The 25,223-nt window shown below is 61.7% G+C and overlaps 1 protein-coding gene across 6 annotated transcripts in view; it reads left to right on the top strand.

Moving 5' to 3' along the window:
- The window catches only part of EVI5L (ecotropic viral integration site 5 like), a 29,823-nt gene extending 5,632 nt beyond the window's left edge, over nucleotides 1-24,191 (top strand). For 3 of the 6 annotated variants that reach the window (XM_053898045.1, XM_053898046.1, XM_053898047.1), the window contains 19 exons: nucleotides 6,602-6,785; nucleotides 7,957-8,146; nucleotides 8,525-8,749; nucleotides 8,853-8,927; nucleotides 9,537-9,662; nucleotides 11,008-11,151; nucleotides 11,288-11,377; nucleotides 12,503-12,600; nucleotides 12,682-12,742; nucleotides 16,006-16,059; nucleotides 17,010-17,042; nucleotides 18,122-18,262; nucleotides 20,068-20,214; nucleotides 21,529-21,669; nucleotides 21,758-21,913; nucleotides 22,017-22,163; nucleotides 22,251-22,346; nucleotides 22,427-22,522; nucleotides 22,697-24,191. In XM_053898045.1, the coding sequence (XP_053754020.1) occupies nucleotides 6,649-6,785; nucleotides 7,957-8,146; nucleotides 8,525-8,749; nucleotides 8,853-8,927; nucleotides 9,537-9,662; nucleotides 11,008-11,151; nucleotides 11,288-11,377; nucleotides 12,503-12,600; nucleotides 12,682-12,742; nucleotides 16,006-16,059; nucleotides 17,010-17,042; nucleotides 18,122-18,262; nucleotides 20,068-20,214; nucleotides 21,529-21,669; nucleotides 21,758-21,913; nucleotides 22,017-22,163; nucleotides 22,251-22,346; nucleotides 22,427-22,522; nucleotides 22,697-22,981 (2,442 nt within the window). In that variant the 5' untranslated portion in view covers nucleotides 6,602-6,648 and the 3' untranslated portion in view covers nucleotides 22,982-24,191. The remainder of the gene's footprint in view (nucleotides 1-6,601; nucleotides 6,786-7,956; nucleotides 8,147-8,524; nucleotides 8,750-8,852; nucleotides 8,928-9,536; nucleotides 9,663-11,007; nucleotides 11,152-11,287; nucleotides 11,378-12,502; nucleotides 12,601-12,681; nucleotides 12,743-16,005; nucleotides 16,060-17,009; nucleotides 17,043-18,121; nucleotides 18,263-20,067; nucleotides 20,215-21,528; nucleotides 21,670-21,757; nucleotides 21,914-22,016; nucleotides 22,164-22,250; nucleotides 22,347-22,426; nucleotides 22,523-22,696) is intronic. The other 3 variants (XM_053898048.1, XM_053898049.1, XM_053898050.1) reach the window with 3 other exon arrangements.
- The last annotated feature ends 1,032 nt before the right edge of the window (nucleotides 24,192-25,223 follow it).

The raw sequence follows: 25,223 nt of genomic DNA, 5'->3' as shown, positions 1-25,223 counted from the left end.
CTGTGCTTTACTTTTCTGTCCATGCTGATATGGCATCTTTTTCTCAAATTGTTTTTAAAATAGGGTTTATTTTTTCGAACAGTTTCAGAGTTACAGAAAAACTGAGGATAGTGGAGCATCTTGTCGGCTCAGTCAGAGCATGAAACTCTTGATCTCGGGGTCATGAGTTCAAGCCCCACATTGGGCATGGAGCCTACTTTATTATTATTTTTTTAATGTTTAATTATTTTTGAGAGAGAGAGAGAGAGCACACTCCAGCAGGGGAGGGGCAGGGAGAGAGGGGGACAGAGGATCCAAAGCGGGCTCTGCACTGACAGCGGGTGAGCCCCATGTGGGGCTCAAACTCACGAACCATAAGATCATGAGTCAGACCCTCAACTGACTGAACCACCCAGGCTCCCCAAAGCCTACTTTATTTATTTATTTAAAAAAAATTTTTTTAATGTTTATTTTTGAGAGAGAGAGACAGAGACAGAATGCGAGTGGGTTAGGGGTAGAGAGAGAGGGAGACACAGAATCCAAAGCAGGCTCCAGGCTCCGAGCTGTCAGCACAGAGCCCGACGCAGGGCTCAAACTCACGAGCTGCGAGATCATGACCTGAGCCAAACTGGGACGCTCAACCGACTGAGCCACCCAGGCGCCCCTCCCCAAAGCCTACTTTAAAAAAAAAAAATTGAGACGATTGTACAGAGAGTTCCTGTAGACCCCACACCCAGTTTCCCCTATTAGTCCCGTCTTCAGTTAGTCTGGCACATTTGTTATGATTAACAGACTGATGTTGATACATTAACTACAGTCCACGCTTTATTCAGGTTCCCTAATTTCCTTGTCCTCTTCCAGGATCCCATCCTGGATCCCACGTGACATTTTGTTGTCAAATCTCCTTAGGTTCCTCATGGCTGGGACAGTTTCTTAGGCTTATCCCTACTGCTGATGACCTTGACAGTTTTGAGGACTGGTCAGGAATTTTCTAAAATGTCCCCTCGTCTGGCTTTGTCACATGTTTTTCTCATAGTTAAACTGGGGTGATGTGTTCTGGGAGGAAAGACACAGAGGTGACCATGCCCTTGTCATCTCATCACGGGCCCAAGCTCTCACTATGACTTATCACTGTCCATGTTGACCTTGATCACTTGGCTGAACAGCACAGAGATTTTTGTCTTCATTTGGCAAATGTTTACCGAGCACCTGCTAAATTCCAGATGTGTTAGGATCTTGGAGTAGAAAATTAAAGAAGTTAGGCCCAGGGCTCCTGGGTGACTCAGTCAGTTGGGCGTCCATCTTCGGCTCAGGTCATGATCTCACGGTACGTGAGCCCGAGCCCCATGTCAGGCTCTGTGCTGACATCTCAGAGCCTGGAGCCTGCTTCAGATTCTGTCTCCCTCTCTGGCCCTCCCCTGTTCATGCTCTGTCTCTCTCTGTCTCAAAAATAAAAACAAACATTAAAAAAAAAAAAGAAAAAAAAAAAAGAAGTTAGGCCCTAGCCCTCAGCACGTTCATGACCCAGTAGGGCAGGCTGGCACGTATAGAAGTAATTGCCATAGAATGTGCCTTGGGCTGGGTTGTAGGAGATATTTGCAGAGAGGAGAGAAGTGAGCCAGCGTGCTGGAGGTGGAGGTTGACAGGAACAATTTCACAGGAAAAAAAATATTCAAAATGTTGGAGAATGCCTTTCCAGCAAGAGGGAACAGCATGTGCAAAGACACAGGCAGAAAGAAGCAGGTGGTCACGGAGGGCTGAGCCTGGTGGGGCTTGGATAACGGAGAAAGGGAGGCCGGCAGGGCTGTGAGCACCAGGCAAAAACATTTGGTCTCCATCTCCAAGTAGGGAGTGGCTGAAGGGTCTGGGCAAGTGCAGAGGGCTAGCGCCAGGCTTGGCCTGAGCAGGTGGGTGGAGGGCAGCACCACGGACCCAGCGAGGCCCCTCTGCATCAGGAGGAGTGGCGGGCTTTAGGGAAGGTCTTCCTAAAATGCAAGGCCAGCCAGGCTCCTGCCTTGGTCCACAGGGCCCGGTGGGGGTCTGGCCTCTGCAGAACTCTCCAGTCTCCTCTAGAGTAGCATGCCTCCCTCCTGCTTCTGCCCTGTGGTCCCTCTGCCATCCCATCCCACCCCATCCCATCCCTATCATCATTTTCTCTGAGCGATCATACACATAACATAAAACTCACCCTTTCAAAGCGAATGGTTCAATGGGTTTCAGTATATTCACAACACTGTGCAACTGTCCTCACTGTCTAATTCCAGAACAGTTCCTTGCTCCAAAAAGAAATCCCCCATTCCCCCGTTCACCCTAAGCCCTGGCCCCCGGCCACCACTATAGATATGCCTCCTCTGGACATTTCGTATAAATGGAACCATGTCACTTGTGGTCATTTGTGTCTGACTTCTTGTACTGAGCCTAATGTCTTCTGGGTCCGTCCACGTTGTAGCAGGTGTCAGAGCCTCCTTCCTTTTTTATGGCTGAGTAATATTCCATTGTATGGATGGACCACATTTTGTTTGTCTGTTCATCCATCAACGGACATTGGGTTGTTTCCACTTTTTGTCTGTTGTGAATAACACCGCTGTGAAGAGTCATGTGCAAGTTCGCGTGTGGCCGTGTGGTTTCCATTCTTTTGGGTAGATATCTAGGAGCGGAATTGCCGGGTCATAGGGTAACTCCGTGTTTAACTTTGGAGGGAACTGCCAGATTGTTTTCCGCGCTATCCGTTCTTCCAAGCGTGCCTCTCAATCTGTAATAGAAAGTTTGGATGGTCGTTTCTTACTCCCTATGCTCTGTACGCTCTGGGAGGGCCGCGACTGTATCGGTGTTTGCCCAGTATGGTGCCCAGCACCTCGCAGGCATTCAGCAAATATGGGTGGGTGGGCAGGTGGGTTCAATTTCTCAACTCCTATGTTGTAGGCTCAGTGCAGGGCACCACAGTGGCAGGGACCCAGACAGTGGCGATTTTTACCCTGGTGGGTAATATTCAGGAGCCAGTTGGCAATCTTGGCTGGTGCTCAGGAGAAAGGGAAAGATGGGGAAAGGAGAGTGTCCCAATTGGTGGCATTTATTTGATCATTTAAGCCTCGACAGTGAGACCACCAGGGGCATGAAGGGACAGGGGCCGAGGCAAGGCCCATGGAGGAAGAGGTGCCGTGTAGGACACTGAGAAGCCCAGGAAGAGAAGTGGGAGAGAAGCCAGGAGCCTGATCTGTCTGAAGCTGGGTGGAAAAGGACTTCAAGAAGGAGGGCGCATGGCTGGCAGTGTCTAAACAGCCCGGAGAGGGGGAGGGAAGTAGAAAACGCCCAGCATCTGGGCCCTTCTGCCCCCGCGCCCCCTGCCCCCAGCACACTGGCAGTCTCTTCCCACCCCTCTAGGTTGGCTCAGCCATGGGCTCAGCCTCATAAGCCATGGGCCACCCTGTGGCCGTGTGGAGGGTGGGAGTGCCAGCAGGCAAAGGGGTAGGCCGCCCACTGCCTGCTCTGCAGGGTCCAGGACCCCATTCAAGTGGCTGAGGTGGAGTAGAGGCAAAGGGGCTTGAAGTGAAGGACGCTGAGAGGCTGGCACATCAGACCCACTGGACCCGCATGTGCATCTCAGGCCGGTGGCCCCTCAGCCCTCGAAGGGACTGCCCCATCTGTGGGTCTCTGTACCCATTAGGCAGGGGAGGCGGTGCCTCATCCGCCTATTTCCCCCCATTTCCCTGTGCCCAGAACAGTGCCTGGCCCTCAGACGGCCCTCAGTGAGCATCAGGGAAGGACAATGAGCCGGGAAGAGTTGGGCCTCTCTGGAGGGGAGGCAGGGCCACCCGCAGAGCTAGGAGGGTGGCGGGCCGGTGTCCGTCCCAACCTACTCAGTCCCAAGAGTGGCAAGATCTGGTCCGTGCAGGAAGTGCGTGCATGTGTGTGTGTGTGTGCACACGTGAGAATGCGTGGGTGTGAGACGGACTGTAGACGCGTGTGAGTGGGCCGTGTGTCCGAGTGTGTATGCATGGGTGTGGGTGCAAGAACGTGTGTGTCGCCGTGAGTGCAGGGGGTGTGAGGTAGTGTGTGAGTGTATGTAAGTATGTGTGGGTGTGTGCGGGTCAATTGCATGAGTGTTTTAGTGTGTATGGTGTGTGTGTGTGTGTGTGTGTGTGTGTGTGCATCAGGAGGATGGCTTCCAGCGCCAGGCAGTGTTTAGAGAATCTGGCGACGAGTCAAGAGAAAGTTCCTGAGGGATCAGAAGGTTCTGCCTCTCGGACTGCAAATTTCAGCCGTGTGTATTGGATCAATTTTACTTCCTGTATGAAGTCCACATTAATATGTGATAAATATCTGGACAAGCCCTGCTAGTGGCTGGTTTTGTTTTGAAATCAGAAGGCCAGAGTTGAAGCAGTCCCTCGGGCCCTTTGGGGGTGGCATCGTGGACACCAGGGCACTCCAGGCCTCCTGAGATGGCGGGCCCGGACCACCACCCTGGCCACGTGTGGTCTCTTGCTCCAGGGCTCCCACTGCTCCCCCACCCCAGCGGTGCTTAGGAGGCTCCCGTGCTTGCCTCCCCCACCTCTCTCCCACCTCCCAAGCCTGCCTTCCCAGCTCCTCCCTGCCCAGAGAGATCCTTCCAGGTCAGGGCTTCCTGTGCACAGCCCGCCTCTGCCCTGGCTGGTCACAGACTCTGACTCGGTGGTAGGCCCGGAGCGGGCCCCACCTCTCTCCGGAGAGGTTAACTCCTGGCTAGACGGTGCAGAGTGGCCCGTTCTCTGGGGCAGTTGTCGCTGGCCAGCGAGGCCATGGGAGGAAGAGATCTTCCAGTTCTGCTGGGGTTCGCCACCCAGAGTTTGTACCGCCCACCCAAGCCAGAGCCCTCGGCACCCAACAGAATCGGAGAGGCTTGGGGAGCCAGAGGCAGAACCAGTGGCCCTGAGGAGCCACAGAGACCTGGGAAGGGAGGGTTCTGGGCCCCCTACAAGGTGAAAAAAGAATGATGCCCCCTCGCTCCCACCCCGTGACAGGGCAGCACAGTGCAAGGAGGCTGGAATCAAGTGTATGGCCAGGGTCAAGCCCAGCCACCCAGTGGGCCCTCAGGTGTTGGTTGGGGTCTGAGTTTAGGCTGCAAGTAGGCGCCCAGTGACCTGATGGCAGGTGTGAAATGACCTACTCTTGTCCTGTCATTGTCCTTCTGCTGCCTAGGGGACCAGATGCCCCCTCTCCGGGGCCTGGCCAAGGGCCCCTCCGGGCGGAGCTGTCAGAGCCAGGTCACGTGGGGTCCAAGGGCAATAGTGGATTCCTGTCACAGACTATGCAGGAGAGTAGGGGGGTGTGAAGGAGCCGTCCAAAGTGACAGGGAGGGGAGGAGCACTTTCTTCCTGCCTCCATGGCCCTGGAGATCCCCATCCTCTCGGACCGTTGATGCTTGGGCTTACCAGAAACATGACTGAGTGGAAAGAACACCGCCCCCGGCCCCTGCCTTCGCTCCCCTAGCCACCCCCACCCCTAAAACCTCCCACCAGGGTGATGGCAGCTCCTGCCAGCAGTCCCCACACCAGGCATAGCAGAACCCTGGAGGCCAGCTAGATGTTGGCCCTGGCCCTGGAATGAATGATCAAGGCCGCCATCTAGAGAGCAGTCATTAAGTGTCAGGCGCCGTTCTCCCATGTTCCATGCGGTGGCACACTCAGGTTCACCGCCACCCTCTGGAGCAGGTCCTGTGTGATCCTCAGTCTTTGGAGACTCAGAGAGGCCAGGGGACTGGCCCAAGGCCACCCAGCTGGTTGAGGGGGAACCACGGTTCAGACACAGATTCGTCTGAGTCCAGAGCCCTCGCTTTCGGCACGGTGCTGAGCTGCCTCTCCTGAAGCCGGCAGAAAGCAAGAGGCTAGTGTTCTGGAAGCTGCAAGGAGGGCAGGGCCAGATCCTCCCCAGGAAAAATCAGACAAATGGGCCTGGCACCCGCCCGGCCAAGATCGGGGTACTGACGAGAGCCTGTGGCTCTCGCTCTGCATCCGCCGGGCCACACATTCCCAGCACTTTGATGCGTCCATCCCCGGCTTCCCAGCCCAAGGGGAGTTGACTCTTCTGGCCGTTGGCAACACCAGCCAATCAATGGTAGAGAATAATTGTTTCTGGCTGTGCCAGCCGCCCACTTTGGTTGATGAGACGGGGAAGGTCGGATGCTGAGGCAGGACTCCCAGGACAGGATCTAGCCAGAGACAGGGACCATGGCCATCAGGAAGGGCCACTGGAGCAGGGGCTTCTGTGCCTCCAAGGCCTGAGTGACAGGGAGCCTTTGCCCCTGGTCCTGCTGAGGACTCAGGGATGTCAAGTTGAGACCTGGCCTTTATGCCCAGGGACAGCAGGGCAGCTCGGGCCCTGGCTGCGGTCCTTCTGTCTCCATCCATGCATCTGGACCCAGGCAGGGATCATGGTAGCTGGTGTCTCGCATAGAAGGAGCCAGCATGGCCGTCCGCTGGGCTGGAGTACGTGGGGATGGGGGGTGCACCGAGCGGACAGACCAGAGATGGGCAGCCCGAGGTGAGGAAATGTCCACAGGCGAGCAGCAGGCTCAGCCGGCCAAGAGCCAGCCAGACAGGGTAGGCGCCCCCACCCAGTGCTGACCATACATGTCTCCGGCCCCCAGACAGAGCTGTGACCTGGCCCTGCTCGCAGCAGACGAGCCTGCCCACCATGGCGAGCCCCACTCTGAGCCCCGACTCCTCATCCCAGGAGGCCCTGTCGGCCCCCACCTGCTCCCCCACCTCTGACTCCGAGAACCTCAGCCCCGATGAGCTGGAGCTGTTGGCCAAGCTTGAAGAGCAGAACCGGTGAGTTGGGGCCTGGGGGGCGGGGAGTGGCCTCAGGGGTGCAGCCTGGGCCCCACACAGAAGTTCCCGGGGGCCCCCCCTCACACTAAGAGCTGGGCCCAGCCCTCGGCAAAGTAACAGCGCCCACCAGAGGCTTGACAAGGGACGTCTTCTGCCGTCCTCCAACCCCGGATGATCGGTTTCCCCATTCCGATGAGACCAAGGTTTCAAGAGGGCCAGTGAACCTGGCCTTCGCTGGCTGAGCCTCTGTTGGAGGGAAAAACAAATCCTCTGACTCTGGAGCCAGGCCTTCCCACCTTTCTCCTCTGGCCCTTCCCCTGGTTTCAAAATGTAGGCGCTATTATTATTAGGATACAACGAGGCCAATGGACAGAGAGTTTGTGAGTCACCGCCTCTAAGAGGAGGGGGCCCGGCACACCATGTGGGGCTAACCAGGACAGCACCAGGGTCGGTCAGGGGGCAGAGGGAATGAGGCAGGACGTGAGCAAGAGCCTTCGTTGTGGTTCCTGTAGGAAGGAACAGCGAGACCGACTGGCTAGCTCGAGTAACCTCAGCGGGCTCGGGGGTGCAGGGCCAAGCCTCGTTGGCCTGGCACCTGGCCCTGGGGTGATCAGAGCAGGGGAGGGGGTTGGTTTAGGGGTTCTAGATTGGTTGGTCTGCATAGGAAAACTGCACTTGGCAGGCAAGTCCTTACCCATCTCTAGGAATCTGCTAGGCTGACAGAGGGTGGTCCTCCCCGGGGTCAGCGAGGCCCCAGATGGCAGAGCAGCAGAAACACACGGCCACACAGCTGCTTGCCAGCTGGCCGAGTGGCTCGCCCTCCCTACACCTGGTGCGTAGAGCGTAGATCTTAACCAACCCTGCCCTGCGGTGCTGGTACGCGACTGAGTCCGCCAATGCGCGGGCTTCTCAGCCCTGTGCTGGACACAGACGGGACACAAAGACGGCAGCCTCTCTGGGGGCCCGGGAATGAGGACCACGGCTCAGAGAGGGCAGAGCACCGGCTAAGGCCCCTCAGCGAGAACAACTTAGACCCAGTCTGGGACTCCTGAGAGGAGGGGCCGGGCTCCCCCGGGGGTGCCCTGTCCCCAGAGAGTCACTAGAGCCCAGGGGCGGGGGCAGGAGTTGGCCGCAGCCGGGGCCCCGCCTCCACCAGCCCCTCTCTGCCCAGGCTCCTGGAAGCCGACTCCAAGTCGATGCGCTCCATGAACGGCTCCCGCCGGAACAGCGGCTCCTCGCTGGTGTCCAGCTCCTCGGCCTCCTCCAACCTGAGCCACCTGGAGGAGGACACGTGGATCCTGTGGGGCCGGATCGCCAACGAGTGGGAGGAGTGGAGGCGCAGGAAAGAGAAGCTGCTCAAGGTGGCGGGGCCTGTGGGGCTGGGCGGGGCCGGCCGGGTCACTGGGCCACCGGAGGGCAGCACCAGGGTTACCAGGGGGGGGGGGGGGGGGCCCGGGCCGCGGTGCAGGGTGGGGCCGGCCAAGCTAGTGGCTGTCACGCCGGTGTCTCAGGTACCCGTTTGTTTCCTGCCCGCTCTGTTCCGTGACGGACTGGGGACCGCGCATTAAGCAGCATGGCTTCTGTCCGCAGCACGGGGGCTCGGCCAGCTCTGGGCCTCAACCGAGCCACAGGCCAGCCCCGTCTCAGGGCTGGACCGGGTGGCCGTGGGGAGGCCGCCCTGGGACAGGGTCCAGCCCGGCCTCCCGCCCCCCCCCCCCCGCCCCCCCCCGCATTGGCAGGAGCTGATCCGCAAGGGCATCCCCCACCACTTCCGGGCCATCGTGTGGCAACTCCTGTGCAGCGCCACGGACATGCCCGTCAAGAACCAGTACTCGGAGCTGCTCAAGATGTCCTCGCCCTGTGAGAAGCTGATCCGCAGGGACATCGCCCGCACCTACCCAGAGCATGAGTTCTTCAAGGGCCAGGACAGCCTGGGCCAGGAGGTCCTCTTCAACGTCATGAAGGTGAGGCCCGGGGCCGGCGGGTCTCCACCGCCCAGACCCCGGCCTGTGAGGGCCCGCCGGCCCGGAGGGCCCCTGCGGTGATGCACGTGCGTCCCCTTTGCAGGCGTACTCCCTGGTGGATAGGGAGGTGGGCTACTGCCAGGGCAGCGCCTTCATCGTGGGTCTGCTCCTCATGCAGGTAGGCCAGGCACCAGCCACAAGCCCGGGAGGTGGGCCAAAGCAGAGCGTGCCCCCGTCCAGGGTCCTCCTGGGGTCAGACCTCCCTCCCCACCCACCTACGACCCCCACCAGGCCCCAGGCCAAGCCCCCCATGGGTGGGCTCGGAGGGGCTGGCTGCCTGTCCTGGTCCACCGTCCCCTCCGGGAGCTGCCCGGTCACCGCCCAGGGCTGGCACTCAGGCGGAGGGCTTAGGTCAGCCAGTGCGGTGTTAGCTGGGCCAAGGGTTTCCTCCAGAGAACCCAGCAGACCTAGGAGGGGAGAATGGAGATAGCTGGGGCTAAACGAGAGGGTGTCTCACCTTGGGCGCTGGGGGTGGCCAGCCCTGGGCTTCAAGTCCCAGCTCTCTGTTTCCTGCCAGGAGGCCTGTGGCCTCAGCCTCAGGAGTTTTCCCATCAATGAAACCGGGATGATGATATTTACCAGGGGTTTGTTATGAGGGTCCAGGCAGCCTACGCAGCCCGCGTTCTGTAAGTCTAAACGTAACAGAGGCAGGTGAAGCACCACGCCCCAGGGCCATAAGAAGAGCCGCGAGCGCCCCCTCCCACCCTGCCTGTCCCCACCCACCCAGATGCCCGAGGAGGAGGCCTTCTGTGTCTTCGTGCGGCTGATGCAGGAGTACCGCCTGAGGGAGCTCTTCAAGCCCAGCATGGCCGAGCTGGGGCTCTGCATCTATCAGTTCGAGTCCATGCTACAGGTAAGCGGAGGCCGGGTGGTCTGCACCCGCTCACCCCACGCCCATGGGTGCTAACCTAGACCTGCCCCGTTCCAGTCTCTTTAGCTGAAAGTTCCAGGGCTGGGAAATTGCACACAGAGGTTCCAGCTCAGAAGGGGTCCTGTGCTGCGACAGGGCCGGGGCAGGGGGTGGATGGGTACTGCCCCAAAGGGTGCTTCAAGCAACGGGGCAAGGGCCAACCATTGATGGTGGGCACCCCTGAGAACATGGGGCTCCCAGAGCCACCAGGGCAAGAGGGGTCAGGCTGGCTCTTGTCAGGTACACCCGCAGCCCCTCCTTGTCTGCTCCCCAGTGTGGCGGAAGGAGGGAAAGTGTTGTCTGCCTGCCTTTGCTGATACTGGAGAGCAGCCGCCTCTGTTTATAAATAGCAGCCCCCGCAGGGCCCGCCCCTGGCTGGCAGACAGAGACTGGGCGTGCGTGTATGCGTGCGTGTACACACACACACACACACACACACACACACACACACGGCCTGCTTCAGAAGCTGGTCACAGGTGGGGCTGTGTAGCTCTGCATAGCAGATGGCAGGGAGGTGCTGTCGCTTGAGGGGACCGGGTCGTGTTGGCAAGCAGGTGGCCCGGGGCCACGGAGAGGAAGTGACCCCACCCTGGCCTGGGTGGCCAAGGCCTTCCTGGGTGAAGTAGCTGGACAGCACCAGAGAACCCCCAGCTGTGGAGGAAGCCCCAGGGCAGGTGGGGAGACAGCCCCAGAGTCTGTTTTGTCTTGGTGAAGGACATCCAGGGGGTCCTAACACCTGGTCCAGCCCCAGTTTCCCCGGGGCCTGTCACTTGCCAGCCGCCTGAAGTTCAGGCCAGGCAGACAGGCATCCCCTGAGCGTCGCTGGGCACAAGTACCACGCAGGGGGCGGTGGGTGGACACAGCAACCGGCGGGTCACAGAATATGGGGCTCACGCCACAGCCCACCTCTCGCTCTCTGGGTGAACTTGGGGAGTTGTGTTACCACCCACCTCCCCCGAGCCCCAGAAGCTCCCTCTTGAGGCAGCGGTGAGGACCCCACGGGTGGTTGTGCCAGTGCGGCCCCCCGTGCATCCCCAACACCCAGTAGCTGCTGCTGCACCTGCCGCCCCTGCCGGTGTCCCCACCTCGTGCTACTCAGAGCCCTGGGGTACCTCAGCCTCCCCCAGACACAGTGCCACGGGTCGTCAAGGGCAGGTGGGTAAGACCCCCTGGAGGCCGGGGCGCCGAAGCCCGGCCCTGGCTGGTGGAGGGGGCCCCGGGGGGGCCCGGACAGCCATTCCTGGCGGCCTCCTCACGGCGCCTGGCCTCCCCCCCACCCCCACCCCAGGAGCAGCTCCCGGATCTGAACACCCACTTCCGCTCCCAGAGCTTCCACACATCTATGTATGCCTCGTCCTGGTTCCTCACACTCTTCCTGACCACCTTCCCGCTCCCTGTTGCCACTCGTGTCTTTGACATCTTCATGTACGAGGTGAGGACGCCGAACACCCCTTCCTCTCCCAGATCCCCAGCCAGGCCCGGGCTGAGGGAGGGCCGGGACTCGGGGAGGGGTCGGAGACCCCTGGGACGACAGGACCCGAGATGCACCGCCACCATCACCTTTGCAGGGCCTGGAGATTGTGTTCCGGGTCGGCCTCGCCCTGCTGCAGGTGAACCAGACGGAGCTAATGCAGCTGGACATGGAGGGGATGTCCCAGGTGGGCCAGAGGGGCAGGGTGGGCGGGATTCCCTTACACTAGGGGCACCGGGGCAGGTGAAGGCCTCCTGAGAGATGGCAGGGGGCGGGCAGTTGCAAGGGCGGAAGGTGTCCCGAGCATCCTGACCCTTTGCCATGGCCTCTGTTCCCCGAGGCCTTCCTGGAGGACCCAGACGGGCTCTGAGGAGCAGCCTGGGGGAAATGACGGAAGGTCTAGGCTTAGGCCAAGCCCTGGGCGGTCCCCTTCACCCCCCCCCCCCCCCACTGCCCCGACCTCCTGCTCCCAGCCCTGGGTCCTCCAAAGTCTAACCCGGCAAATAGTAATACCAGCCAAACTACAAGGTCTTGGGTGTGGTTTTGGTCCCAGCACGTGGGCCAGGCGAGGGCCCGGGAGGGAAGGAGGGGTCCGGGTAGCTTCACACCCGCCCTGGCCGTCCCGCCTGCTGGAGAAGAGGCCAGCCTGCTTTTCCGCCATGTCCCCATCATGCAGGCCCCTGCCCCTCCCCGCGTCTTCCAGCTGGTGCTTCGGGGAAGAATGCACAAAGGCCACGGCTGTGTCCATGAACACGGGCATCCATTGTGCGCAGCTGCCAGAGGGGGCCAGCTGGGCTGGGGAGCGGGAGCCAGCCTGGCCCCGAACCGCAGCAAGCTGTGTGCTCCGTCAGGGCTTACGCTTAACCCTTTGCCCGGGCTCCCGGGCGCAGGCGTGCAGGCCGACCAGCGAGGGGTCTTCCCTCCAGGCTGCTCCTGCCGCCCTGATTCCTCACACCCTTCGGCCTCCTCTTACTGCCCCCCGGGGGCAGCGACATGCCTGCCCCTTCCCCTGTGGAGGTCCCTGTGCTCAGACCCCTCTACCGCCTGGCCTTTGCCGGCAAGAGCTCCCGAAGCCCTGCTTTTTCCCTTCGAACTGAGGTCCAGGCTGTGGATGCTGCTTCCCCAGCCCCGCTTCTCACACTCACTTGCTCGCTCCACACACCCTGACAGAGCGCCCGCAACAGGCTGCACCCTGAGCTGGGCCGCGGCCGTGCCCCTGGCAGACCAGCTCCTCCCGTGGGGAAGCAGCATATAGCTCTGGCGGGCCCCGCACTCGGGGCCTCTGTGTCAGTGACCGCCTGTGCCCCCACAGTACTTCCAGAGGGTGATCCCCCACCAGTTCGACAGCTGCCCGGACAAGCTGATCCTCAAGGCCTACCAGGTCAAGTACAACCCCAAGAAAATGAAGAGGTCAGTGCCGGGCACCCAGGGGACTGGCACAGAGGGGGTCCCCGAGAGTGGGACGTAGCCTCATCTGACTCCCCTCTGCAGGCTGGAGAAGGAGTACGCAGCCATGAAGAGCAAGGAAATGGAGGAGCAGATCGAGATCAAAGTGAGTCGCGGGAGTGGGGGCAGGGACGGGGTGCCCTTGGGAGGGCAGCCTTGCCCAAGCCGCACACAGCCTGTGCTTCGAGTCCGAGGCATCTGCCTCCACACACCTGCCCTTCCTTCACCAGCGGGTCAGCGTGTGAGCAAGGGCCCACCCCACTGTCAGAGACCGGTGGCAGATAAAGTGGATAGGTCCCTGCCCTCATGGGACGCCCTCCTCATTATGGTGGGGAGATGGTCGGAGAACAAATGGTACAGGCTATGGACTCCAGAAAGTACTCTGGATAAAAACGCGCAGAAGAGAGGCGGAGCTGACCCAGGGAAGATTGCTCTGGGCCCAGGGAGTCAGTGCAAAAAGGCCGTGCAACAGCAGGCCTGATGGACCGGAGGAATATCAGGAAAGCTGGCCCTGATGGGCGGAGCCCTGAGGTCAGGGGCAGGCACGGAGGACCGAGGACGGCGCCCATTGTGGCCCCTCAGACCCAGACTCGCCTCTGTCTCCTTCCTTCTGCTTTCATCCTTCTGCATGTGATTTTAGTTATTCATGCAACAAGCATTTATTGAGCATCTACTGCGTGCCAGAGTCACAGCAGAGACTGAGGGTCCCCCCAGTCCAGTGAGAGGGACAGACACAAACCCAAACCCCAACACACCTGGCTTTGTCCTCTTCGGGATTCACTTCCCAGCTCAGCGGTGGACCAGCTGTATGACCCAGGAAGGTGGATTCACCTTTCTGAGCCTCAGTGTCCCCTTCTGCAAAATGGGAATAACATTTGCTCTGCTGTTCAAATTATTATCGTTGTTAATTTTAGTTTTATTATCATCACCACTATCAACGTCTCTGCCCCCTTTAGAGAGGCAGAGGCAGAGGCAGAATCTAGATTAGAAGCCAGGTCACCTGCCACCCATACCTGAAGGGGAAAGAGGGCATCGGTGTCCTGGTCCTGTTTGTTGGTTTTCCAGAAAGTTTTGTGTCCTGAGTTTGCAAGCATCCCCCTTTCTCAAGAATGGCAGCTTGACTGATGCACCAGTCCCAACGTGTGTGCCTGTCTTGCTCATGCACGGTCATGGGCCTGCGCCCATCTGGTGACTGTGAGGGCCCAGTGGTAGGTACGTAGGGACACAGCAGACACTCAGACTACATGCCCAACCTGGAAATTTCCAGGAGAGGAGCCTGAGAGCCCACAGACCTTATAGGATCCAGGCAGATGCCTTCTTTCATGGATGGCCCTGCCCTTGGCACTTTCACTTTTAGCCTGTTTCAAAATGTACCTGAAATTTGTGGGGTTTTTTAATTTTTTTTTAACGTTTATTTATTTTTGAGACAGAGAGAGACAGAGCATGAACGGGGGAGGGTCAGAGAGAGAGGGAGACACAGAATCTGAAACAGGCTCCAGGCTCTGAGCAGTCAGCCCAGAGCCCGACGCGGGGCTTGAACTCACGGACCGCGAGGTCATGACCTGAGCCGAAGTCGGACGCTTAACCGACTGAGCCACCCAGGCGCCCCTGAAACTTGTTTTAATCAGGTGGTCAAGTGACAGACACAGAGACGACATTGCCCTTGAAAGAAGAATTTATTACTCCTAGTTGCCAAAAGGAGGGGGCACGCCCCACCACACCTGGCCACGTGGGGAACCACCAGAGTGGGTCAGAGTGGGTCAGGATGCAGAGGGTGAGAGAGGGAAAGCGTGGGCCAGCTCCTTTATTGGGCATCCCCAGGAAGGAATGGGCAAGGCAGGCAGTCAAGTTTGAGTTCAGGATTGGTTGGTCTGAACAATTTCAGCAGAAGCTGTGGGCTACAGGAGAGTCCTCGGTTGCCCTGGGACAATTTGGGGCAGGGAGAACGCTGGCTGGGTGTGCGAGTGCTATAGGGAAGGTGGGTGGCTGTGGGCTCTGTATTGGCTGGTTTGCATATGAAAGGCTAGTCGAGGGCCAGGCAGTCTCTCCAAGATTAGCAAGGTGGCTGGATATCAAAGCATCAAAAATACAGAAAATTTAAAAGAAAAAAAAAAAAAAAAAAGCCCAGCGTATGCATTGACCCTGTAGTCCCTGTTCACTCCCTGTCTCTTATTTTCCCTTTGGGGTAAGCAGGAGAGAGGGGAGTTGTCAGTCGGGCACATGCGGCTTCTCAAGGATCTCTGCGATTCTGCGGTGGTGGGTCGTGGCCGGAGAGAAGGCAGAGTAGTGCAGGGGCCGGGGGCGAGAATCAGGACCCTGGAGCGCAGATATGGGGCAGAGAGCCCGCCCGAAACAGATCGAACCCAGGCCAGCTGGGAGGCCCGGCAAGCCACCACCCCCTTGGGACTCAGTTTCCCCACCCGTGACATCAGTGAATGACCCTCAATCGAATCTGATTCTCTCTGACCGCAGTTGCCTCCTGGGAGTGTTCTGAGTGTTTCCATCACCTTTTTCTCCCGGGAAGAAACCAGGAAAGGTTCTTTGTGATCCACAGGGAGGCGGGGCCCTCACTAATAACGGATGAATGTGGGGCCTGGGGCTTCAGGAAGACGCAGGATCTGGTTGGTGTTCATTCAGCACACACTCTGGGTCCAACTATCTGTACCCGCTTCGTAAGGGGTACCTAGCAGAGGCTACGATGCAAGGCATATATAAAGCTCACCTGCTTCCCAAAAGGCCACGGGGAACTTAAAACCACAAATATCTAACCCAAATCCATCAGTGCAGGAGAGAAGGCGGAAAGCGAGGGAAACTGCCTCCAGAACCGCCCCGCTGGAGGGAAGTGACAGCTTTTGAGCACAGCTGATTTTTGTGGCTCACAGAAATGTAGCTGTCCCGCTGAAGGAAGCATGTGTGTTCAGCAAGACCCCCTCCCCTGGACCCAGACTCTGAGAACAGTTCGTTCTGGTGCCCGAAGCAGAGCCATGAGGGGCGGGGATTGACAGACCCAGAGGAAGGGTCTGCCCGGTGATAGGTGTCACATTGGCCTTTGGCAGGCCCCCGTGTGGGGTGGAAACAGACTCCAGAGAAAGTGGGTGTGGGTGCTGACTGCTGACCCCTGAAAGCGATCACATTGTTTTAAGTGAACCAAGGATTCTTTAAAAAAAAAAAAAAAAAAAAAAAAAAAAAAATCTAATGGGCCATTCTGAACAGGGATTGGCCCTGACTGTTCTCTGGAATCACTGACCCAGAACATTTGACCATGACTCCATCTTGCCTGGAGGCGACCTGGCCCTTAAGGGGACAGACCTCTGTGTGTATGGGGAATGGGGCGGGGTTCTGACACACTCCCCCCCTCTCCCCACATAGAGGCTTCGGACGGAGAACCGGCTCCTGAAACAACGGATTGAGACCCTGGAGAAGGTTAGGAGCGTGGCCACCAGCCTGTGGCACCAACTCCTCCAGGCCCCAAGCAGGATCCAGCAGCCAGAGGGCCGGCCAGCCCCCCGCCCGGGCCCGGGTCCCACCCTGAGCCAGCAGGCCCCGAGGAGCATGGTGTAAATCTCACGGAGCCCCCACCCCCAGCCCCACTGAGATGGGGGCTGCCATATACTCAGGGGTTCCAGGGCCGCTTCGCTTGGGATCGGGTGTGAGGTTACAACCCAGTTCACTGCACACACTGGTCCCTCCTGAGCTGCCTGCATGGGGCGGAAAGAGGCAGAACCACAGCTTTGACTGAGGTGCCCGAATTAGGCCGCAGGCTCCCAACCGTGGAATCTGGAAGCCTCCCCGTCAAAAGAGAGGAGAGGGGAGGCCTTACCATTGGCGACGTGGTGGGATGGCACAACCTTGACCCTGGCCCCCAGCCTACTTTTAAGGACAGGAGTAAAGGCGGGGGGCCCACCTTCCTGCTCCTCTCCCCACCTCACTTGGCCCTCCACTGCCCACAGAGAGTAGCCCCCCACCAGATTTTACTGCCCTTGCCCCAAAGTCTCAGTTCTTGCTTAGACTCCACGGGAAAACACTTTGTCCTGGCCCAGCACTGCCACCCCACCCCTCACCCTCCGGGGATGGCGCCGCCTCCCACGCTGAGTTTTCTGGGCCCTGGAGGGTGTAGCCGTGGGCACCCCCACGTCCCCACCCACACACAGACCCCTCTCCAGGACGGAGCTAGCTCTGGCTTTGGTCTTCCTCCGGGGCCTCTCCTGCTGGTTCTTTGGTTCTCTGGTCTCACTCCTCTCTCCCCTGCTTCTAGAGATAGTCCACTGCGTTAGTGACAAGTCATTCTTGTCTGTCTCTCCCCCTCTCCTGTCCCTGTGCGCCTTCCGCTCTGCCTCCTCCCCCTGTCGCTCGGAACCCCCTCCGCCGGGTAGGAGAGCGCTGCTCTGGCTGATAGGTTAATCCAGGTACTGTAGCTTTTCGTCTCCCTCTCCCGTTTCCTTCCCGGTCCCTGCACACCACAGCCAGGGACGGCCTCTTCCTCGGCCACTGCCATGGGGGGGGGGGGGGGCATCGGGGGTGGGGGGGGGGCAGGCCTGGCACCGTGCATGGGCGTGGCTGGGGCCCGCTTCTCAGGAGAAACAAAGGTTTCCCTAGGGGGGAAGAGGGGTGTGCGCGTGACAGCACGGCGTGTGTGGGTGCGTGTGAGCGTGTCTGAGTATAAGCCCATGCACGTGTGCAGAAAGCCTCCGCCCTCCGGGGGACACAGGTGGGGGCCCTGAGGCTGTATCAGCAACAGGCCCTGGTGTGTGCACTGCACTGAGCCTCTCTACCACACACACACACACCACCACCACCACCACCACCACCACCACCCCCCTCTGACCCCTCACGCTCCTCTCTGCTCCTACCTGCAAGGCCTACCATCTCTCACCTGCTTCTGCTGCTGCCTCACCTTGAATGGCTTTATCTGGAAGCTTCTGCCCACCACCTGGTGGCTCCGAGCCTGGAATGGGGGGCAGCCCGAATTGGTTGGGGCGGGGGGATCAGGCTGGGGGGGGGTTCTTCGCCCTGGGTAGATGGGGGCCCCAGATGCCAGAACCGGAGAGTTGTAGGAGAGCTACGTCCCACCTCCCAGCCCTGCCCTGAGGGGCTGTCCCTGAGTCCCTGGGGCCCTGGCTGCCTCCAGACCCCCACCTTCACCAGTGGGGCCCAGACTCTGCTGTGCCATCGGCCTAAGTAAAGATCCTTTCTCCCCACCTGGGGCAGGGGCTGAGAGCCAGGAGCTGGCAGGGGAAGGAGCTGCCATTTGGGCTTTCTCCATTTAGGCGCCACAAAGCCTGGGCCCCGGGGTGGCTCTCCCCCTCCAGGCTCCTCCCTGTGCCCCTCCGCACGTGCCCAGGCCCGGCGGGGCTCCCCATCCCAGGCTCTGAGTGCGGGAGACCTCGTCCCCTTCCTTCCCTCTCTGGGCCGCCCCCTGAGGTGGGCCCGAGGGGGGGCCATGTGTGAGCGGAGGGCCACAGCATCCGGTCCTCGCTGTGCTCAGGGCCAGGTGACGCGGGCGCAGGAGGCCGAGGAGAACTACGTCATCAAGCGGGAGCTGGCAGTGGTGCGGCAGCAGTGTAGCTCAGCGGCGGAGGACCTACAGAAGGCGCGGAGCACCATCCGGCAGCTTCAGGAGCAGCAGGTACCCGGCCGGGTGGGGCCCCGCACCACAGCCGCCCGGCCTTCCCGACCCGCCCGGTTACTTCCTAGCAGGCAGGGTAGGGGGGACGGAGAAAGCCGGAGGGGACGCGGCTCGCCCCACAGCCCCACACCCACGTCCCACCCGCCGGTGAGGCGTCTGGCCTGCCACACTGAGAACGAGGCAGCCTCGGCGCAAGGGCCCCTGGGAACCAGGCTGCACCTGCAGGGCCCCCTCCCTCAGCTGACGTGGCTGTGATTCCCTAGGGGAATGTCCAGCATGTCCCTGAGGTCTGAAGGGCTGTGGGCTTCCCCGGGGGCCAGCCATGCGGGATGGGAGCTAGAACGAGAGACAGAGAGGGTTCCCCGCTCCAGTGCCCGGCACTTTGCCCTCAGAAGAGGGTCCGGTCTGTGCTCACCGCTCTGAGCTGGCGGAGTCGGGGTGAGGGGGCAGCCCGATTCTTTTTTTTTTTTTTTTTTTTTTTAATTTTTTTTTAACGTTTATTTATTTTTGAGACAGAGAAAGACAGAGCATGAACGGGGGAGGGGCAGAGAGAGAGGGAGACACAGAATCGGAAGCAGGCTCCAGGCTCTGAGCCATCGGCCCAGAGCCTGACGCGGGGCTCGAACTCACGGAGTGTGAGATCGTGACCTGAGCCGAAGTCGGACGCTTAACCGACTGAGCCACCCAGGTGCCCCGGGCAGCCCGATTCTATTGTGGGTCATGAACTCTGGGTCAGTGACGGGGGCAGGGGGTGCTCAAGCGAGAGCACCGTGAAGAGTCCACTTCTCCAGGAGGTGGCTTTCGGGTTTTCCTTTGGCTCTGCCCAGGCCACCTTCCTTTTGCCATGACCTGCCAGCGGCACCGTAGCCCTGGCGGCAGCAAGGCTGATGGGGAAACCAAGGCTGGGCTCATCCCAGCCTTGGCACGATGACCCCTTTCAGGCCAAAGAGACTGCCACCTGCCACCCCTGAGCTGCAGAGGCGGGTGAGGCAGGGAGATAGCTGCTGGGGCTGGGGGTGGGGCTCAGCGTGGGGCCCGGGGCCCACACTAGCCAAGGGAGGGCCCCTCGCATCCGTGGATCTCGGAGACCTGCGGTAGCCACGGGCGGCGAGCAGGCCCTCCCCTGGGAAGGGGCCAGCAGCCAGGAGAGGCTGGGACCACCTCCTGGAGAACCACCCTCCCGGGCCTCCAAGCATCGAGATGGGGCCATGGCTCCAGCCCCAGGGCTTGCTTCCCTCACCCACCAGGCGGGTATCCACTCCCCTGGGGCTCACCCTGGGGTATGTGCGTTGAGAAGCCTTCTGGGCCCTGAGCAAGAGCCTGATCCCAGCAGACTCCCCACCCCTTTCTGTTTTGAAATGAGGGTGCAGCGAGAGGAGGGAGGTGGAGGAGGGGCAAGAATGCCCCAGCCCCATGCTGCTCCCACCCCCACTTTGTGCTTAGGCGCCGACTTCACCTTGGGGAACGTGCCTGGGAGAACCCGTCCTCCACCCCAACCCCAGCAAGCCTGGGAGCCAGCCTGAGGCCCTGGAAAGAGCCCTGCAGAAGGTCCCCACTTTGTGGCTTTCCCAGCAAAGAGGCTAAGCCAGGCGGGCTCCACCCCTAGGCACCGAGCATCAGAAGCCCCATGATGGGGTTCAGTTCCCTCCCCACGGGGGCAGAAGGCACAGGGAAGGGGATCCAGGGCTTCTCCTCACCACCGCAGCCGCGGCCCCCTCTGCCAGCCCAGGGGCTCTGAGGAGGGGGGGGGGCAGAGCCCAGGCCTGCGGCCAGCTGGCAGGAAGGCTACTGACCCCCAGCTGCAGCCCTCTGCCTGCCCCCAGGACAACCCGCGCCTCACTGAGGACTTTGTGGCCCACCTGGAGACTGAGCTGGAGCAGTCACGGCTGCGGGAGACAGAGACGCTGGGGGCCCTGCGGGAGATGCAGGACAAGGTTCTAGACATGGAGAAGGTGCGACTGGGCCAGCAAGTGGGCAGATGTTGGGGAGACCGTGGAGGAGGGGAGGTGGAGAGACCAGACGTGCTTCTGGAGGTGCATGAGCAGGCCCTAGTTGAGAAGGGGTGACCAGACAGACCCAGTGGGGCGTGTCAAGCCCCCCTGCCCTGGATATCTACACACACACACACACATCAGGGCACACACAAAGCAGCGTGACTCCTCAAGGGACAGCAGTGTGGTGGCTTTCACGGGCTTCCTGGATAGCCAGTCCCACCTGCCTGTGTCTCCACAGGCCCTGGGGTCCAGGATGGAGGTGGGAGGGAAGGCCAGGGTCCCTGGGGGTTGCTCTCCCCCTCCCCACCTCCATACAGAGACCACCTGCTCCCACCTGCTACTCTGAAGGGCGCCCCAGACCTCCTGGGCCCTCCTCAACTGCTGTCACCCTGACTCCATGTTGACTCAACTCCCACAAAGCCCTGGGAAAGAGGTGCCCCAGCCAGCAGGGGGCAGCAGAACGCACTCACACCAGGCAGAAGCCGTGCCCCACCTCCCTCAAGCCTGCACTATCTGGGGTGCCCTCCCAAGTGGGTTGTCTCCACCCCGCCCATGGGCCTCTCAGGCTCCACCAGCTGGCCCAGAACCGGGCTTTCCTCCCACCTCCCTCCACATCAGAGGGAAATGTGCACACCAGGACACCCTGCCACCGTCCCCCAAGCTCCCAGACTCAAACTGGGGACGGTGAGGACCTCTAGCAGCAAGCTGGATTTTGATCCAAGGGACTGGAGCCCTTGGAACCGCCAGGCCTAGGCCTAGGCCTAGACTGTCCCTCGGCCTGTTCCAAGGAAAGGGGCTGCCTGTCCTGGTCTGGGGGAGAGAGGAACAGGGACAGGGAGCTGTGACCCACAGCCTTCTCGGCTGTTGCTGGGGCAGGTTCCAGGTCTGACCATGGGCCCCAGGGGGTGATCTCGGGTTCCCACGTGGCGGGGCACCCGCCCTATCCCAGCCTACTTGGTGTTATTAGCAGTAACATTTATGGAAGACCCACGCGTTAGGCGGTCACCCTGAGACAGTCCAGTGAGAGCGGGTGCCGTTCCGCCGCAGGATTTCTGCGGCTCTAGGCCCGGGGCCCCGTGGGGTCGGGTCTGCTCCCCAGGGGCCTGGGCCGCCTTCCCAGTGTATCCCGGGGTCTGGGGGCGAACCCCTCCTCGCCGGGGTGCCCGGGGTGGAGCTCAGAAGACCGCGAGGCAGGGGTGTTGGTCCCGCAGGCAGGGCCGCCCGACGCGCGGCTTCCCCCGCCCCGGGCGCTGACCGCCTCTCGCCCCGCAGAGGAACAGCTCGCTGCCCGACGAGAACAACGTGGCGCGGCTGCAGGAGGAGCTGAAGGCGCTCAAGGTGCGGGAGGGCGAGGCCGTGGCCTCGGCGCGGGAGCTGAAGCTACAGCTGCAGGAGCTCTCGGACACCTGGCAGGTGAGGGCCCCAGCCCGACGCGCGCGGAGCGGCCCGCGCGACCCTCGGGGCTGGAGACGCACCGCCCGCCTCTCCCCGCCCCCTCCAGGCCCATCTGTCCCGCGGCGGCCGCTGGAAGGAGTCCCCGCGGAAGCTGGTGCTGGGCGAGCTGCAGGACGAGCTGATGAGCGTGCGTCTGCGCGAGGCCCAGGCTCTGGCCGAGGGGCGCGAGCTGCGGCAGCGCGTGGTGGAGCTCGAGACGCAGGTGGGCCCGAGCGCCCGCGCCGCGGCGGGGGCCGGGGAGGGGGGGTGGGTGGCGGGGTGGGCCCCGCGGCTGGGCCGTGACCCCGCCCCCCGGCCGCCCTCAGGACCACATCCACCGCAACCTGCTGAACCGCGTGGAGGCGGAGCGCGCGGCGCTGCAGGAGAAGCTGCAGTACCTGGCGGCGCAGAACAAGGGGCTGCAGACGCAGCTGAGCGAAAGCCGCCGGAAGCAGGCGGAGGCCGAGTGCAAGGTGCGCCCCCGCCCGCCGCCCCGGCCCGGCCCGGCCCCCGCCCCGCCGCGCGCCTTGACGCGCCCTCGCCCCCTCTGCCCCCCCCAGAGCAAGGAGGAGGTGATGGCCGTGCGCCTGCGGGAGGCGGACAGCATGGCGGCGGTGGCCGAGATGCGGCAGCGCATCGCCGAGCTGGAGATCCAGGTGAGCGGCGGGGCGGCGGCGGGGGACGGGCCCCGGGGCGGGCCCGGCCCTGACCCCCCGTGACCTGGCCCGCCCCGCAGAGGGAGGAGGGCCGCATCCAGGGCCAGCTGAACCACTCCGACTCGTCGCAGTACATCCGCGAGCTCAAGGACCAGATCGAGGAGCTGAAGGCCGAGGTGAGCGCGGGGCCGCCCCGGCTGGCGCGGGACGGGCGGAAGCCCCGCGTGTCCTCGGCGGGTGACGCTGGGGCGTCGGCGCCCGGGAGGGCGCGGGAGGAGCGGCCTGGCGGGCCGGGCTCCGTCCGTGGGCGCGTCCGTCCGCGCCTTCAGCGCGCCGGTTCCCCGCCCCAGGTGAGGCTGCTGAAGGGCCCGCCGCCCTTCGAGGACCCGCTGGCCTTCGACGGGCTGGGCCTGGCGCGGCACCTGGACGAGGACTCGCTGCCGTCGTCCGACGAGGAGCTGCTCGGCGTGGGCGTGGGCGTGGGCGCGGCGCTGCAGGACGCGCTCTACCCGCTGTCCCCGCGCGACGCGCGCTTCTTCCGCCGTCTGGAGCGGCCGGCCAAGGACAGCGAGGGCAGCTCAGACAGCGACGCCGACGAGCTGGCCGCGCCCTACAGCCAGGGCCTGGACAACTGAGGCCGAGCCCCGCGTGCGGAGCCAGGGGGCCACCACCCCTTCCGCCGCCGCCTGGGGCCGCACCTGATAAACTCCGTGCGCTCCGTGGTCCCGCCCACCCGGGGGCTAGGCCCAGAGCGGCTAGGCCCAGAGGGCAGGGCTGCGGGCTGAGGATCCTCAGGGTCCCCCGGCAGGCCCACTCTCCACAGCAGTGTTTACCCATCTTGGTCTGTACCCCTCCGGGTCCAGTTCCCGGGAGGGTCTGCCCCTCTTAACAGCCAGGGCAGGGGACGACCCGGAGGTCCCAGGACTGGACGCGCAGGAAGCTCCCTCCTCCCAGCAGTCCCTCTTCTGGGACACGGTGGCCCTGCTGGGAAGGGCCCAGGGGCTAAAGGAGGCCTGAAGAAGAAGGGGGGCGGCTCTGGGCTGGACATTACCACCCCACGATGCCCCTGGGGACCCTTGGCGGCTGGGCACAGATGGCCAGGCTGGCCTTTCCTGCCTGGTGCAGGCATCATGGCCCCTGCAGCAGAAACCAAAGTCCCCCCTACTGTGTGCAGGGCCACCTGGGGTGTGAGCGGACAGCGGAAACCAGCCCAGGCGTGGGCAGTGACTGTCCCTGCTTCTTGGGGGCCAGAGCAGCTGCAAGGAAGTGAAGAGACCCCCCTCGCCCCAGCGCCCCCCCATATTCCTGTGTGAGACACTCTCATCACCTTGTCTTGGCCAACGATGGAGAGGCTCCCCCACCCAAGCTAGCCTGCTCTCCAAGGGGGTCCCCAGCCTCTTCATCCCTTCCTTCCCTGTGGCCCCAGCCCCACCCTCCCCAGGGGAGGACTCTTCCCAGTGGTTACCTCCCCTCCGCTGCTCATGGTGGTCCCGTGGTCTTTGCAGAGTCGGAGCTGAGAACGGTGCCAAAGTCCAACGATGCCCCCAGCCCCTTGCCCCCAGGGCCTTGCGACCCTCGGGCCTGACCCTGTCGGTGCTCCTGGAGCCCGGAGCAGCATCAAAAGCAATCTCCCTGGCGCTTCCTGGGGTGGGGACCCATGGTCAGTTCCCCCGTCCCGGTTGCCCACTCCTCAGTGTTACAAAAGCCTGGGGACCAGGGTGGGCGCCCACGGGGCTCTCCCACGTGCCCCCCACACTGCCCACCACCATTTTGCACACTGCCTGTTCACACTCCACACGTCGCCCAGGCGGGAAAGATGGAAAATAAAGTGTATTTACACAGTCACAGACAAGGTGCGACAGGCCTGGGGGGCTTGCAAGCAGCCGTGAGTCCCCAGCCCCTTGTCCTGAAAAGCAGTGTAGAGGACATCAGACTGCCCCACAGTTTAAGAGAACCAGCAGGGGTGCCAAAGAGGCTGCCTGGGATGGGGGACAGCAAGGGAGAGGAAAGGTCACTCGTTGGCTCAGTGTGAACAAAAGTGTGGGGGCTGGGAGAGATAGTACGGTGCGGGGGGGGGGGGGTGGACAAGTTGCAAAGGACTTCAAGTGTCAGGCTGACAGATGGACGCTTATGTCTTGCTATTTTCAGAAGGGTGGCTCTGGAGACGGTGACAGGGGGGAGGTATTGGATGGGGGGCCTGATTTTCCACCTGGACAATATGCTTGGGCCTCCCAGGAGAGACGTGGAGGCATGAGGGGCCCCAGGGCTTCAGGAAGATACAGGACCTGGTTGGGGTTCGTTCAAACTCACACCCATCCTCAGGCCTTCCAGGTGCTCTGCCTTGTGCCCAGCTCTGCGGGGTCCCCAGTGTGGTGGAGACAGACAAGGGGGTGGGGGGCTGAGCCTGCCTACCAGTGGGGTGAGTACCCAAAAGAATCCAGGAAGGCTTCCTGGAAGGGGCGGGGTGGGGGGTGGAGTTCTCTCCAAAGGCAAAAGCAGAAAGCGAGACTTGGCGGGGTCAGAGGAGGCACATGATGCCTATGAGGAAGGAACTGGAGAGAGCGGGCATGGCCAGACTGAGAATTGCTTCTCCAGTCGGGAGCCAGAATTTGTGCTTTGAACTGAGGGCACTGAGGAGACATGGAAGGCTTAGGTAGGGGAGGGGGCACCAGCAGATTGACCACAGTGTTGGGGGTCAATCAGGAGGCCAGGGCAGAACCCAAACAGCTGGACAGTAGGGACAGTGAGTAGGCAGGAGCTCTCCTGGGGGAAGGAGGCCCGGAGAGGCAGAGTCCGTAAGGGGTTTCTGCACGGAGCTGAGGCAGGTTCCTGGGGCGGGGGTGGGGGGGAGCGGCAGAGCCAGGGATGGCAAAGGGA

Source organism: Panthera pardus, unplaced genomic scaffold, assembly GCF_024362965.1.
Source record: "Panthera pardus isolate Hobbes unplaced genomic scaffold, ASM2436296v1 HiC_scaffold_8, whole genome shotgun sequence".
In the NCBI taxonomy this organism is placed as follows: Eukaryota; Metazoa; Chordata; class Mammalia; order Carnivora; family Felidae; genus Panthera; species Panthera pardus.
This window is presented reverse-complemented; position numbering and strand designations above follow the sequence as displayed.